This window comes from Meleagris gallopavo, chromosome 13, assembly GCF_000146605.3.
Source record: "Meleagris gallopavo isolate NT-WF06-2002-E0010 breed Aviagen turkey brand Nicholas breeding stock chromosome 13, Turkey_5.1, whole genome shotgun sequence".
NCBI classification, from domain to species: Eukaryota; Metazoa; Chordata; class Aves; order Galliformes; family Phasianidae; genus Meleagris; species Meleagris gallopavo.
This window is the reverse complement of record NC_015023.2, coordinates 1608140-1625263: the sequence shown is the minus strand read 5'-3', so window position 1 is coordinate 1625263 and position 17124 is coordinate 1608140. Positions and strand designations below refer to the sequence as shown.

General features: G+C 36.8%; 1 protein-coding gene across 1 annotated transcript; it reads right to left on the bottom strand.

Annotated features, from left to right (window-relative positions):
- Positions 1–1439: 1439 nt before the first annotated feature.
- Positions 1440–15127, bottom strand: CMTM4 (CKLF like MARVEL transmembrane domain containing 4). Its single transcript, XM_010717728.3, has 3 exons — positions 14934–15127; positions 5713–5811; positions 1440–4827 (listed from the first exon to the last, which is right to left on the bottom strand). Exons 1-3 carry the CDS (start codon positions 15069–15071, stop codon positions 4654–4656), a joined length of 411 nt encoding a protein of 136 aa, XP_010716030.1. The 5' UTR covers positions 15072–15127; the 3' UTR covers positions 1440–4653.
- Positions 15128–17124: the final 1997 nt, after the last annotated feature.

Below are 17124 nucleotides of genomic sequence, written 5' to 3'. Positions count from 1 at the left end.
GAAAAGAAAAGAAAAGAAAAAAGGAACATACACAAGTAGGAATGCTTACAAGTACATCACAGGACAAGAAAACAACAGATTTAGAACACAGACTGAAGAAGGGGGGGAGCTGCATTATAAAGCCACATATTAAATAAGCATTTCCTGTACCTGCATGTTCCCAAAATAGCACAAAGATGGCAAATGTCAGATTTGTTTACGGTCCCAGAAGTTTATGGAAAATTGAAGGTTTACTGAATTATTAACAGTCCACACGCAGGCTACAGCACATCAATTCTCCTGGTGTGGTTCAGAGCACTTTAAGAAACAGCAAGTCTGCTGTACTAAGAAGGGGCAATCATCATACGATGTAATTCATGGGGGGAAACGAAATACACAATTAACAAATTGGATTTTTTCCTCACTTCTTCCCTCCTCTTTCTAGACTTAATAGTGAAATATAAACAAATACATTAAAACAATTTACATAATATCACAAAATGCACAACGAATCACATGATGAAGCCTATAAAGAAGCATCCCATGTTAATGATTTTATTTAAATCCACACCTAAGAGACACAACAGAAGATGACGAGTTGTTTCCAAGGCACAGCTCACTGCTGATACCATACTTCTGAATATAAAGCCAGTGATGGACAGTACAGACTGAGATACAGGCATCAAATCTCAAAGGTCAGCACCTTGTCTCTCAGAAAAGGCAGAGGTAGATGGCAGATGATGCTAATAATAACCTCTGAGCATATGGCTCCTTACAGGAAACTTAGGAATAAACACAAGCAGTATTATGCCAGATGGCTTCCAAAGTCCACAGGGGAAAAGGAAAAAAATAATAATAATAAAAAAATCCCCCAGCAGATCCATCCCCAAACATCATAAGCTATCACAGATGGGAAGAGCACCGCACTTAAGCAGGACATGGAACACACTATTCTTATCTTCCTCAGATTGAAGCAGTCACTATACATATCAAGGCAGAACGGTTAACAAAAACTAGATATAAAACAAGACAGATGAGGCATGAATTTACAAAATGAAAGGAGCAAGCAGAGTGTAAGAAGGAATCAACTTCACTAAGAAGCAATTAAGCTGCCAAATCATTCTTAATTATCATTTAAGAAACCTACTTCTATAGCTGGCAGTTTGCATATCATCAAGTGAATGTATGAGAAACATGAACTAAGGCTGCCCAAACTGAACAGAGTATTAACAGGAAAATACCTATTCTTACATCATCATACAACAGTTACGCTGTTGCTCCAATCATTTCACATTAACTGATCTTTCAATGCCTGTGCATAGCATGCAACATTTACCCTCATTTTTACACACAAATACATGATGATGGCAAATCTGAGGGCTCAGTTTTGACTTAAGAGGATTAATCAGAACGCTATTACCATTTCAAGCATCCTATTCCCACGAGATTCATCTGTTTAGTTTTCTTTTTTTTTTTGTTTTACAGTGGTTTTTGGATCCCTTTGTAGAGCTAAACAGCACACTTGAAACTAAGGAAAGCCAGCAAGACTAGTTGGCTGGAAGAAATAACTTAGTGCCACTTTTCTAAGCAAATTTCAAAAAAGCAAATCAAAAAACCTTTCTGACTCATTTTCTTCCGTAAAGGTTTTTTTTTTCTTTTAATTCTACTCCTTTAATGGCTGCAGGTTTGATAACAATCTTAACAAAAGATTACCGCTTCTTCAATACACCACATGAAACTGTAATTGTAGAGGGGGTGGAATTAAGAATGCTTATGTTAAATGAACTCAGTGTTTCAATTTTAGTTGCCTCATAGCTACTTTATTTCCCTTTTCTATAATCCAGATAGCAAATAATGTCTCTGTAGAGTAATAAATGCTTAACTTAGATTTTAAGAAAGTATATACTGTACAATACTAAAATCATCTTTGGTCCCCAAAATCAGGAAATTACAAATTTACATTTGTCTTCCTGTTTACAAAGTGTATCAGATAGTAGTTCTTTTAAAAAATTTTTTAAAAATCATATTCTCTTTGAATTCTACCCTGAAAGCTGTGCGAAGCTCAAGTCATGAGTGCTGTAAGTAATAAATACTGTTCTCAACTCAGGAAAACTTATTTACTATGTAATAGCACTCAAAGTCATATAGGTATACTACACTATAAGATGAAGTATTATGCAATATTAGAAATATAACTATCGTTCATACTAAGTAAGCATTTGTCATTCCAGCTAAAGATAATAAGCTTTCTGCGATCTCACTCCAGAACAGGCCCTGCAAAGTTATCTTTTGTCCAGGTAAGGAAAGGTGTATGGATTTGAAAGATACCAAATTCACAAACTTGCAGATGCACGAAATCTCCCATACATACTTCTGAGAAATCAGAGAACCAGAATCATCACAGGGACTACAGAAGAGGAACAGGACATTCTCCTTCATACGTGCTATTGCAGTCCTCTCATTAACCAGCATCAGGACATACTCATAATGAAAAGCCTATGCTTACCCTAACCTCTTTCCTGACACCTAATTTCTGTTTCTTGACTTCAGATGCAGGTACCATTCCAGAAGTATCCATCTTCTGCAGAATAAGATTCTGTATTTTAATAAGGCTTTTTCATTTTTTTTTTTTTTTTAATTAATGTTTATGCAAACTGACTTAATGTCTGTTTACAACTCCAGTCTACATATGTCTGTGCTACTTTCAAAGTGGAGTGCTGAAAAACAGAAGGGCTAAAGCAACTATACTGACCTTCAAGATACTGATTTCATGCCACATTGAACGTGGAACTGTCATTTACATTTCATAAAACACTCAATAATCCTGGTGAGACTCCACCATGGAGTTGATGCTCTCAGCTCAATAACAGAGGTAAGCTTCTATGTTCTAATCTTTTTTTTAAACTAACATTACCTTTGGTGCTAACTTTCAACAAACTACAATAAAACGTTAGCAAAGTAACTGGAAAACCATTATTGGTCTAGAAAGGCAAGTTCTCTATAACCTCATTAATAACTCTTAAGTGAAAATGCACCATAGACAAAAAAAAAACCATGAAAAATGAAAAGACATTGGTTTTGTTACCAGTTTTCCACATGTCAGTGTAATTGCATCACTTGATCCAAGAATTGCAATGTAAGGTTCAAATCTGGAACACCCTCTGTTGCTTCTAGTATTAAAGAAGCCCAGGCACTTGTACTGACTTTCTGTTTGGTATAACATAGTTTTATGTATTTAAAAATCACCTGTCTGCAACGTATTGCCTTTTGTTCAGAAGTTAACTGTGCTAAATCACTTAAGAATACAGCTAAACAAGATTAATACAAAGTGTTCAACTCCGGTGTCAAATAATGGATTACGCAGATTAAAAAACACCAATCACTAAAAAGGTATTGAAATATTTAACTGATTACTGCAGAATTCAAGTTTTGATTAGAAAAAATACCCTTAACTTAATTGCAAGTAAAATTAAAACAAGAAAACTTCGATTAGGTGAAACCATTCCTCAACAAAGAAATATTAGAAAAAATGTTTGCAGATATATCCAATTCAAAAAACAAATTTTACCTACTACCAACAGTTTAACTTTAGAAAAAACAAGTAATCCTCTAAACAAGAAGCATCTCAGATGAATCACAGTATTGCAATCTTAGAAACACTTTATATCATAAATTTTTGCTAGTTTCTGCTTACCCTAGGCTTCTCAGAAAGGTTGAACCTTAAAAGAAAAAAAAAAAAGGCATGACTGGAACGCAGGTTTACCAGATGACAATTCATCCTCTCTCCTTTAGCACTGTGCCCCTCAGCATTCTCTTTCTCCACCCTGGCTTCCAAGTTTCCTCCACCCTCCACCATTTTGAAATGAAAAACAGCACGTATCCAACATCAGCAGAAAGTTCACATACTTGCACTGGATGCATTGTGGTGACCATTCAATAAAATATACTAATCTTGCACAAGTTCTGATACAAGCAAAGTCAGGCACCAACTGCACGTGACGATTTGCGAATAATCCAAAGGAAAACTGCCTCAGCATTAAATCAACAACCAGAAGACAGAAAAGACTTTCATGTGGCAGCTAGGTGAATGAAACAACAATGAAACGGCGTGCAATCTTGCAGGTGAGAACTGAACTGCACTGCCAAGGCTACAGAAGAAAGGATACAGACCGTTGCTGGACACGATACATAGCTAAAGTTATTGCTACTTGCCCCTCACTTCCTTTTCATGTGGATTAAATTTGCTCCTGGTGGATTTCTTTCTTATATTAAACAAAAAAGATAGCTCTGGTCTTAGTTTTTATGACAGATGAAGAAACAGTGGCAGAACATGTATATTCAGAGCTTGCTCTTAGAAAAGGGAAGAGAAGTTCTGTGTAGTTAATCCAAAACATTAACATACTTCAGAACATATATATAATATATTATACATAAATATACAATATATGTATATATATGTGGATGTCTTGAAAAGATTTTGCTTTTGAATGGTCAGCATCTACTGCTTTCATGAAAACAGCTTCTGACTCGATGCTTCTCTGCACATATCTGGGCCGGGCATTCTTTGCCACTATCTGATTTTCCTTTTCTTTCTTAAATAAGAAAAAACACTTTATTCCATGAGCAAGTTCAGCACTTCTCTCTTCCCTTTGCAGTCCCATCTATATGTTGCTCTCATGCATCCAGACGCTGAATCTCCGGGCGATGATCTACTTCTCTGGATTCTGTCCGAGCACGTATGTAATCACTGGTCTGCCGACTGCTTTGTTGTCTGCTGTTCATTCGCCACTTCTTAATAGCTAAATATGTGTTCACAGCGTACACTGCCATTGCCAAGAAACCAAATATCTACAAGAAGTAGAAAGACGATTTTTGAAAACAATAATTGTAGTTTCGTAACAAATTTCTGAGAAGTTTAGTTTTCTGCTTTACTTGCACGGCCTATGAAACTGATGTTGTTCTTCAACGAACTAGAGAATTTGTGAAAGCTACTAAGATCAATGATCCAAGAAAACTAATTTCTTTGTCTATAAACACACCACCTTGCAGTGCAACTTCACTGGAAGAACCTCTTGTAATAATATGGCTTTTCATCCAAACAGTTCATTCATTCCTCAGGATGCACCTGACAGTGAACAAACAACAAGAGAAGAGATGGCCAGTCTAGGCTATCAGCCTAGAGGATTTGATTTGCAAGTGTAGGTGTTTCTGCAGAAGTTGTGCAATTTTCAATGTCTAGGTTTAAAAAAAAACAAGCTTGCCAGCTCAAGGACAAAGTTAATGTGCTTGACTTTATTGTTTTAGATTCTAAAATCTTTAAGTACCACTACACTCCATCCACAAAAATTGATCTTCTGTGAGCAAGAAGAATTCAGGAAGATTATGAATAAAAAGCTCTAATTTGGTAAGAATTTTTGACTATACCTTTTCTGTAAACTCACAATATACAGTTATATTACCTAAGCTAGGTATAGAGAAAGAAGCAATACTAATAAAACTGGTAAAGCATTCTCAGCAAAGCTGTTTTCCTGTTTGGTCATGCCCCAAGACTTGAGACTAAATTCAAATGAAATCAACATTCTTAAAACCAAAATTACTGCATACCTAACTGTAAAATAAGAAGCAAATTGGGAAGGCTAAGGTAACAGAAATATCACAAGAACACAGCTACAAGATTATTCTTGGTTTTAATAGCCACTTAAGCAACTCATAAAAAGAACTTCAAATTCTTACCACAGCAGCAATTTCTGCTCCAGTTTTATGGTTTAAAGCAGCAAGCACTACAGAGGCAATGAAGAAGAAGAAAGTGCTGAGTCCAGTGTTGACCAGATCCTAAAAAAAAAAAAAGAAAAGAAAAAAAACCAATAACAATCCTTCAGCATTATTAAATGATAACAGTCCATTTGTTTTTATTATGACTGATGAAACAGGAAAAGGTTAGAACAAAAGTTATAGTAATACTTTCCCACTTCCTATGTAGTTTATCACATGTAAAAGATGACAGATTATTACACAGGAAACGTAGTATGTGTGCACATACTATTTGAATTCTATTCACATACTAAGTATAAATAAGGCACCAGTATAAGTTCTGGATGTTTTATCTCAATGTCTGCTGGGATTATTAAGAATCGACTGTCAGCATAAGCAATGGGTAAAGCTGTTCCATCTCAGCTGACACTGAAGTAATTTGAATCTCCAGCATTAACACTCCCCTGCTCTCTTTCACATTACAACTCTCCATGCGCTGCCCACATAACACTCATGAGTTTTACTGCAAGTTCTTTGAGGCCTTATCTGTACAACAGTACACACCCTGCAGCTTCTCTATGAAGAACAGCTGCCTGCATTGTATGAACACGCAGGTTTATGCATATCTATCGCATAGGATTGATGTTTCAAGTAGACACACTAAAACACATGCACAACAACCTAGGAGCTCTGAGGTGTTCACGGAAAATTCTTGCTTTGTTTTAAGCACCAAAAAATGCTAAGAAGCATGCAGCTCAGATATTCATATGCTGCACACGTCACTTGGAATTCAGATAATTAGGCCTTACAAAAATCAAAGGTCATTAACATATCACTGGGAGAGTGATATGATGATAAGTAAATTCCAAATGGCGAGCTATTAGCACAAAAATGATTACATCAATATAAGACAAATTAGAAGCATGGACTTCAAGATAACAGAAGAAACAAAGTACTAGGTTTGTTAGGGAATAGCTGTTTAGTATGTTATTCTGCGCTTTTTTTTTTTTTGCAATTTTTTAAATAAATATTTGATACTTATTTACACGACACTATTTTTGTACACTACACAGTCATAGGAAATAACAGACTACCATGGTAACTGAAAGAATGGAGGAAGTCAGGGTTCAGGTAGGTCTGTGCAGGAAGCAGAGAATGGCAGCTCAACAGAAATATCCTGAAGGAACCTGAAATCAGTGAGAGGTGAACACTGTCACAGCTAAAAGGAATGGAAAGAAAACCTGTATTCAAATTTGCTGTGCAACTTACACTGAGACACAGAAAAGGAAAAATGTAAAAGACTGAACATGCCAACCCCAATGTTTAAAAAAAAAACAAAACTCATTGCTACTCTTTAATTAAAACTAAAAGGCAAATTTACTCCACATGACTCTTACATGTAAACCAGTTCACTTCCCATTTCTGATCCATTTGCCAGAGAATTATTATTTCATTATTAGAAGCACATCTTAAAGTACTGTAACGAGTTATGCTTAGAAAATTGAAGACAAATATAATATTTGTCCTATAACTAGGTTCTGGATATGTAACACAAAGACTCCAGACCGACCACTGCCATCCAGCCACCCTAAAAAAAGTACAGGGAAGAAAAGTGGTTAAGCCCAACATCTGTTTCTGTAGACATCATTTGAGAACGTTTTAGTAAGTAATTGTGAAAACAGAATCTGGTGCTGTGCTGTTCACACGGAAAATGATCCACTTGAGGGCATTGACTCAGTGACAGCTGGCTGTCAAAATTAACCATACCTGAGGATGAACTGTGCAAAATAGCACTGAGGACCAATCCTCATCTAAAACTTGGCATTTCTGGGAGACTTCTACTGCTCCTCACTATTTCTAAACATGTATTCAGATTTCATAAGCCCAGTGAGCCTGTCCTAGCAGGAAGGAAACATAAGGAAGTTGTGAGTCCCTAAGAAACAATTACCATTTTTTCACCTGCCAGTGTACAACTAAAGGCAGATACTTTATATCTCTGTTCAACCTCAGTGAGATAAATACTATCATGCATATAAAACAAACAAAATTGGTATTTCACTTAATAGCTACTGCAGTTCTAACGATACAATTTCTTGTAAAACAGAAAATAAAATTTAAGAAATTTAAGAGATATTAGAAAAGAAATTACTATCTTCAATTTCTCCAAGTATTCACCTCACCAACTTGGAGTTTACCAGATCTACCTGTACTCCTGAAGTCTCCAAAAAGAGCTTTGGTTCTCACCACACAAACCTTTTCTCAATATATGGCTAACAAATAGCATTAAATATTTTCATCAAGTCTCCAGAGTAAATGTCTATACCACCAAGGATGCTGAAAGTAAATACTGACGAAAGGGCATCCACACTGATGATGCCCTTTAATTAAGAGTATTTTACAACCAACAGGCATGACCTACAGAACAGAGACAATATCCTGGGAGAAACAACTAAGAATTTCAGAATTACAGTAGGTAATCTTGACATGTAATGCCACAACCAAAAAAGATGAAAAAGCACTTCAACATTCCACTGAACATATGGATACAATAGGTGCAAGGTGGTTACGTTATCCTTGTAAGGGACACTGGAATGCTGCATTCTGATCTGGTATCCACATTTTTAAATGTATGTTGAAAATTGAACACGGTGAAGAAAAGAGCCACAGAAGCTACTTGAAAGGAGGATAACATTTCTCACAGTACAAATCACAGAACCTAAGCTGTACTGAACACAAAAAAAGATCGAGCTGCATGCATGAAGACTCCTGAGTTTAGATAATCACAAAACAATAGCTGTTCAGAAATTTCAGCATGGAAAACCACACCAAAGATAACAGAATAACAAAATCAGCAGATGAACATTTAAGAACGAAGACATATTCAAATTTAATTTTATCTGTAAGTTAGGTAACATCAGAATAAACAAATCAAAGTTGTGCCCCTTCTTATTTCTTATAATCCAAGATTGCATTTTTTTTTTCCAGACACATTTTTTATTTCCACACGCTCAGATTTGTGTTTACAAATGACTTAACAGTTCTAATCTAAAGATTTCATTCCGTCTTATGTTCTGATACATTCATTTCTACATTTTCATCTTCATTGGTTAGGTTAAAATCCTCTAATAGAATTAATTATTAATCGGTTCATCTCTCAAAAAGCTAAAACTATCATAATCTTTCATGTCCACAAGTCAGACTGTTTGGAATTTAACGAGCAATGACATCAGTAACACTGTCATACAAGTACATAATAGTAAAATCACAGATGCATGCATCAGTGCAGGCATTTAATCCCAGATTTGGTACATACTACTTAGACAAGAAAATAATCTACAATGGTTTTGGAAGAAGTCAGGGCAGAAACAAAGGAGAATGAACTACATCAGAAATTCAAGAAGCAGAGGACACTCCCTAAAGCAACGTAGCTTTTCTCCAAATACGAGAAAACGAAAAATCTTGACAATAAAAAGAATAAGGTAATTGAAAAAAGATGAGTCCTTTCAAATCTGGCCATGATATAGCTGAAGTTCTTACTATTATATTTATAGACAAAGTAAAAACCACATCACACAGATAAAAGAATTTCTGCTGAAATTGCAGCAACCTCATGAGACAGTATGCTGTGCCACAAAACACTGTGCAAAGCTGCCATCCATGACAGAGAATAAAATCTATGAGCTGAACCAAATCCACTCTAGACAGCTGCCGTTCCATTTCTCCTTTGCGAAATGATCTAAAATTAAAGGTGGACCTCTGACCCATTGCTATTACTTGCAAGTCATTCTGTTCAGTCACCAACAGTCCTAATAGAGGTATTAATCAAAAGGAGAGCATCCAAGGACACATAACTGCCTTCACTACCTATGTGTGCTGCTCAGAAGGAGCACAGGGCAGAACAGGCACCTTAACTTCCAGATGTAGATGTGTTTCTGCCAAGATAGCATTTATACTGAAAATGTGAGGTTTTCTTCTGCTTATTCTGCTATAAAGTGGGCACCTCTATCTAGATAGGCAATTAGACAGTATTCTTTAGTCTTTAGGTTGAAGGGGCTGAGTAGGTACAGTTCCTGGGTTAACAAGGATGGAAAGCCTGAAGCAGTGCTAAGAATGAGGTCTGATAAGAGACCTTAAAACTTGCAGTAGCTCCTGGACACTGCAAGGGACATTAGCTTCAACAGCTTCTGATTAGCACTCCAACCTGGTACATTGCCAGGAGGAGGCAATGCCATTCACTCTTCTCCAATCGGTACTTCACAAGGTTGAGGAACTTCTTCCCCTTGTTCCTATATGAAATTACCAATCTGAAGTTCACAAATGTACCCGTCAATTCTCTAATTCAAGCATCCCTACTCAACCTCACAATTTTATTCTCTAATCACACTATTACACACTGTAACTTTTTCCATCAGAATTACTAATGGAAATAATGGTTTCTCAAGCAAAAATAAGTTATAGGTAGAATGAACCAAACTAACTGCATGAGCATTAATCCCTATCTCTTATATATTTGAGCTTATACAGATAAAGAAGCATTTCACCTAGCTAAACAAACCAGCTTCTGCTATTCAAGACACACAAATTTCACCTCCCTCTCACAAACTGTGCCCTACAGTTCCAGAAACACCCCAGAGATGTGCAGGGCCGCTCCAGCTGTGCAGAAGTGTCCTGGCTCCTGCTCACCACACCTTACTGCTTCCCAGTTTTCTGAGAAGCCATCCTGTGCACAGATGGGACCACTTTTCCTCACTATGCAACAGACCTCACTAGCAACAAATACCAGGCCAGGTAATACTCTGGGGTATTCAAACTTCTGTTTGTTTTACTTAAGTAATAACACGCTACTGTTTATATCAGGCTGCACAAAATAACTGCCCGAAGAACAAACCTGGAGGAAATAAATTCTGACCATCTTTTTAAATCTGTCATTATTCACTTTCATCCTTAGAAGGCATCACTATTTTGACAATAAAAAAATAAAAGTGAGGAAGGACTTGCTCAATTCGACAGCTAAACAAGCCAAAAAAAAGCAAGATATTTTCAAAAGAAATAAAAAAGAAAGGGAGGAGGGGAAATAAAATAATCAAGTTTGCCCTGGGAAGGCCTTTGAAGTACATCTTTGTAATTATACTCCTCAAACCAAGGCTGGCAAGGACCTTTGTCAGTCTGGCACCACATCAAGGTTCCTGTCAATTACCATTGTCAGTTACTTACCCATGAGGCTCTCTCTCCCTAACAACTGAAAACAATAACAAAAAACCTTTAAAGATGAAATATTTGCAGGCAGCACACCAACACCAGCACCAGTATGTGTGTGTTCAGAGATGCACATACCTGATGCTGGAGCAGTGTTTCCCAGGAATCCAGTCCAAACTAATAAGCCCAGTAGGACTGCAATTAGTTTGCACTGTGCTCCATCCTGTGCCTCATTTCTGAGGCTGCCCTACATTGAAAAACTCATATTCAGAACTACATAGACTAAAAGATGCTTCCACAGTTCCAGTGAATATTAAAAATATTTAAAAAAACAAAAAACGCTCAACATCTACTGAAATTCTTTTTGTGTACAAAGGCATAACTAGTCCATTCCACTGGCTAATTATAGAACAACATGTCTAATGACTTGCACTTATTTCATCATTCAAACTCTCAAAGAAATACTGTCAAACTCCAGTTCTCTGCCATCATTTCCTTCCCTCCCCATGCCATCTGCAGCAGTGCAGCAGTGTTACTGTGGATCCCCCCGGACAGACAGCAATTCATCAGAAGAAAAAAGTTACTGCAGACACCTCCATTACATTTTTCACTGCAGCCTTACGAGAGGGTCACAGCACCCACACCATTTGGATGCAAGATCTCAAGCTCACCTTGTAGATAACGTAAGATTCAAATAATGAAATTAAAATATATAAATATAGCCAAACACAAAATGAAGGGAAGATCAGGTTATTAATCTACACTGAATACAATACTTCAAAGCAACAGCTCATCAGCTTAACAGAAATCTCTACTGTAGTGTGCACTACATTCCCCCATGCCACTTACAAAGTCTCCTTGCAGAATAGGCTCCCTTTCAGTTATGAAGCATAAAGGAAATGGAAATTTCCACTGACAGGTTCCCAGATTCTGCATAACATTGATAGTGCTGTGCAACAGACAAGTGACTGTTCTTTCATCTCACTGCAACAAACTCATCTTTCCAATGCACCCAAGCAAGGTTCTATCCTTCTCCAAGCTTCTTTCATGTTTATCTCAGGAAAATGTAAAAAGCGGCTGGCAAGTCTCTAATTAGGATGAAAGCAAAGCTCTTTTCCTCAAATGACTAAAAATGAAGAAAATAGAAAGTATCTGGTATACATGTGTATACATATACATATATACATATACATATATATGTGTATGTGTGTGTGTGTGTGTGTGTGTGTGTGTGTGTGTATATATATATAGCTCTGCTAGATACAGATTCTTATTTTTCTCCTAACTACAGACAGCAGACAATATTCATAATGCATTATAAAAGTCTAATCTTACTGCAGTACCACAGGAAACAATCCTGTATTGGACAAAAGCAGTTGATGGACTAATTTTCCAACATGAGGGACTGTTTGAAAAACAAATGGTCTTCCTAGAAAGTTTGTGAGCATGCTGAGTTTAAAGGAAAACTACTGACTACACTTAACACTATAAAATTCTTTCAAGCCTCTTCATTTCAAACAGCTTCCAAAAGCAAGGCTTAGGACTTTTCACAGGGGAAACACTCATTATAAAATCATAAAAGCACTACATAAATTTCTACATAAGGAACAATTTTTTCCTACAGAATTGAGGAGCGTGAAAATGTAGTTCAGAAAGCAATTCTTGTGATAACCATCTCAGAGCAGCAGGAAAATTATCAAAATAATTGTCAAAACACAGGAAAGTATGAAATACGGAAAGAAGAAAATAATGTGTGAGTATATGTCTATACTGTAAAGAACAAAATGACAAAATAAGCAGAGAAAAAATGAGGCAGAAAGCACACAACCCTCCATTCTTAAATTCTCTACTAACTTCCACTAAGTTACAGACTACAGCTATCAGAATAATGAAGATACTTCTACAAGTCTGTACTAGTGAAGGTCCCATCAGACTACTCATTATTAAAGTAAGTAAATAACCCAAGGAGGAAGGTTGGTCTCAGCAGTTAATGGACATCACAAGCTTCCAGTTCTCATCTCTATTAGAGATCTCTGGAATATGTAATCAAAAGAAGAGACTTGTAAGATAATAACAATTTATTTTAACCTCTGTTAATAAGATTAAACAAAAAAAAGCCAGAACATCTGCAGAGTATTCCATCTGCCCTTCAGATTGAAGCCTGATCATGTCACACTGCTCCAAGCTGTAGAAGTGCTGGGTGGAGGGTGTGATAATCCCCCTAAATAAAGGGCTCAAAACAATTTTATTTTTTTTAACTAGTTGGATTTTTAAGCACTCTTTTCTCTAAAGATCTCCAACACTGAGTGCTATGTAGAGATGCACAATGCTGCACTCAAAGCAGCAATTCTTATCGCTCCATTACCAGAAAGGCGTTGCTCAAATCTGTAAGAAGTCAATGGCTGAAAAGACCCACCTGGCTATACCACTGATTATCTCCTGCATTACGGAAGGAAAGGCAGTAAAAGTCACCCTTCGTACTTACATACATTCAGCATACTGTCACAATGTTCTTGTAGGCAGTAAAAATATGCCAGAGGGCTCAACAGAACAAAAGCTACCAGCACAAAGGAGCAAGGGCATGCAAAGTCATTAACTTGACTTTTCCACTGATCCGGCTCAGTCATGGTCACTTGGCAAACCACTAAGCAGTCTGATAAAAATTATCTTGGTCAAGCTTACTTTCATCATAAGCTGGGTCTAGTATTCACTCTTATCACACCAGGAAAACCATTTTCTGTGACACCGATGCAATAATCCTGCCCTCGTACGTCCTACCAGCACATTTTGGAGCTGTGTCATTTATAAAGGCTGTTGCTGCAACAACTAATAAACAGGCCAGTAAAAGAAAGAAATCACCTTCTCTCTGCAACTTGCCACACAGATAAACAGCGAAAATGACAGCAAAAGAGAAGGAAGGAGAAAAGGCCAGACAACCCATTAAAATTCCAGTGGCTCCACTGGTTTTGTTTGCAAGCCACCTGTATCTACCTCACCTCCAGTTACCACTCACATTCCTCAATCTATCCAATCTTAACAAGTACTCCCAGGAAGAATACTCTCAACAAAACATGAATCCCCAGGGTACAAAGAATCATCTATTTCCACATTCCTCTCTCATTTTAGAGAGGTCATTTAGGCTTACAAACAGCTATGGTAAATACACAAGTTGCAACAGTAACAACTGACATTAAAAAAAAATATCACAACAGAAGCTTAGAAACTACTGTGAGCAGTCTAAAACACCACTTACAAAAATACATTAGAACATACGTACATGTGTATATGTATTATCTGTACTGTGCAAAAGAATTGATACAAACACTGTTCTTAAGATGACAGATCTTTTGGTAGAGTGACTCATGTTGATTTTGTGATCTATGTTTATGCAGCTCAATCTGAACATTTAACTCATAATAGCATGGAAATGGAGACTTGTACAAAAGGAATGTGCATTGCCAGCAGTTTTTTTCCAAAGCTCCTTGTATTTGAGAACATATCAAGCATTGCCAGTCGATGTTTAACAGTTAGGGGTGTAAATAATTCAATGCTTAACTTTCAGAGAAAGCTTACAATCTTTTTGCCCAACGATTACATTAATCTGTGTAAGAAAATACGTGTAGCACCAGAATTCTAATATAAAAACAGTTTATGAAAGAACAACAGGCTACTGTAAATATCACATCTGTCAAAGTTAAATAAATACAGACTGCATTTTTATCCACTTCATCAACAAACAGTAATTGCTGGCAGTAGCAGTAAGTCCTTCCTTCCAAACAGAATCTACCAGAAAAGAATTTTAGCTCTATTTAACATAGTTTAATCTTGCTATACTGCAAAGCTCATTCTGCTGTTAATATTCAAAGTAATATAAACTGTACACTTCAGTCAGCATAGAATACACATACAGACTCTTAAACATTAGCAGTAGAAAGTAAAGTTCAAAGACCAAACTTAAAAACAGTTCTGCAGACGTTTTTTAGCAGCAAGGATTTGTACAAACTTACAGTGAGATTCCAGTTGATCTGTGGTATTCTTGTGTGAAGATTTAGACTGAACATAAGCAACAGAACTCCAGTAACCACCAATGCACTACAGCTCACAAACTCGAAGAAATAAAGGCCTTCGCAAGGGGAGCATTCCATGATGGTCTCTATGCAGATGAATGCAATCAGTGCCAAAACCTAGGAAGAAAAACAAGTGGAAAAAATATAAATAGATTTCCACATTTTGAAAATAGCCACAAGTATTCCTGAAATTTCCATTGGGAACATGATCAGTTTACACTCAGGAATGTGTGATTTCAGTTTGTAACACGGCACTGCCTAAGAGCAAAAGCAAAAGCAGATTAATGCAAGACTTTCTGGGTATCTCCTGTTCAAGAAAGTCTGTTTCAGGAGAATTACAAGGAATCCAACATCAAATGGATGGAGACACCCAGTAATACATGAAACCCCTCCCGGACTTTGGCTTAACTTGTGAAATGGTACCTCACACATTTTATTTCATTATATGCTATTCCAAAATTTAAAGATCAAATGCATTTGTCTTTTGGGCCAGAATCAATCTCACTTATGTATTATTATCATAGCATGATTGTTGAAGACATTTCAATAAATCTATTTTGTTGAATTCAATATCAGCTTGAAAACTAAGTAGCACAGATTCAGGATCTCTACCAGCTTCCAAAAGCATCTGCCTGTTTTCATGTTCATCACCATCAATGCACTCTATTTTCTACGAAAACGCATACTTCGTTCCTTCAGTGATGAGAAAATAAAACCAGTAGCTAACATACTGAGCAGAAAACAACTGAACTCCTGGCACTATAAGCTAATTATTACCCAAGTTAGATGTATGTCACAGCCAATTCAAAAGTGATCTTGGCAGAGCAGAGACTTCTGCTACAGTGCAATTCACTGATTAGGATAGAACAGTAAAACTCACTACCTGCTTCATACACAAAGCTAAAATACAGAAGATGACAAGCAGCAACATTAGCTACCATTAACACCTACAGAAAGTACAAAGCTTACATACTTAAGTGCAAGTTTCAAACTGATTCCTCTTTAAAAACAAATGGTAAAAGAAAACCAATGCCAGGGATGCTTCCCCTACATTTTCCACAGCAAGTGAGGAAGGCCTTTAAGAATGTTTTGCTTTGTTTTCAAGACAACACCCACCCACCAACCCACTCACATTTCTCAGAAAGAACTCACTTTTTTGCTCCACCACAAAATTCTGCTGAGACCTCAGTTAAGTCACTTCAATTTGAGGGTGAAGAACATACAGAGTTGCCTCTCCAAAGCTAAATGTCCCAAATGGAATGCCTTGCAAAAACCAAAGCTAGCAGAAGCCACAATACCAATCGGTTTCTTCTAAACTGCTCTTTGCAAATTTCAATCATATTTTTGCAAATACCTTCTCTTCCAGCACTTTCTGTACTTCATATGCTAATTTGTGTCTGTCTCCTATCAGCTAAAATGGCATTATGAAGAAAAGAAGATTCTGAAAGAATAGTTACAATTTTTGTCTCTGACATCAGCAGTAATATCACGTTTTGGACATCACTCCCATGCGTTGCTTAGCCACATACTTCAGAATACAGTAGCTAATTTAAGTTTAAAAATAGACTAAGACAAAAAGAGTTTTAATAAAAAAATCACGCTTGGCTAGGAAGTCTCTCACAGCTCATTTAGCCTGAGGTCTTTACAACAGCACATGCTATACTAATTTTTGCTAGCTAACTGAGCAGGCTGATTCTGAAACAAATTCTGAACAGATACCCAGTGACTGAACACTTGAAGTTGGTTTTTACCCTTGGCATTGAATAGCTATGGAAGGCTGGAAAAAAACAACAATATGCATTGAAAATTAGAACCCAACTATGAGTTTAACAATGACCAAAAAATTAAGAAACTGTCCAGAAAGCAGCTTCATCTTACAATAGAGCATGCAATGAAGTTCATGTTTTCCGTGAACACAAGTCTCAGAACTGAGGAACACAATTTTAAGAAACACAGAGATCTTAAAAAAGAAAAATCTTAAATGTCTCAAGTGGGATCAAAATTCAGGATTAATGCTAGAAGTCACAGTCAATTGGCAACACTGAAACTTTTAAATATTCACTGTTCACTGGAACAGGTTGCTCAAAGAGGCTGTGGATGCCCCATCCCTGGAGGCATTCAAGGCCAGGCT

Excerpts from the sequence above, each read along its gene's own strand:
- CMTM4 (XM_010717728.3), bottom strand. The coding sequence starts at position 15,071 with ATGGAATGCTCCCCTTGCGAAGGCCTTTATTTCTTCGAGTTTGTGAGC. Across the intron at positions 5,812-14,933 it reads AGATCAACTGGAATCTCACT|GATCTGGTCAACACTGGACT; the intron begins GTAAGTTTGTAC and ends TTTTTTTTTTAG. Across the intron at positions 4,828-5,712 it reads GAGCAGAAATTGCTGCTGTG|ATATTTGGTTTCTTGGCAAT; the intron begins GTAAGAATTTGA and ends TACTTCTTGTAG.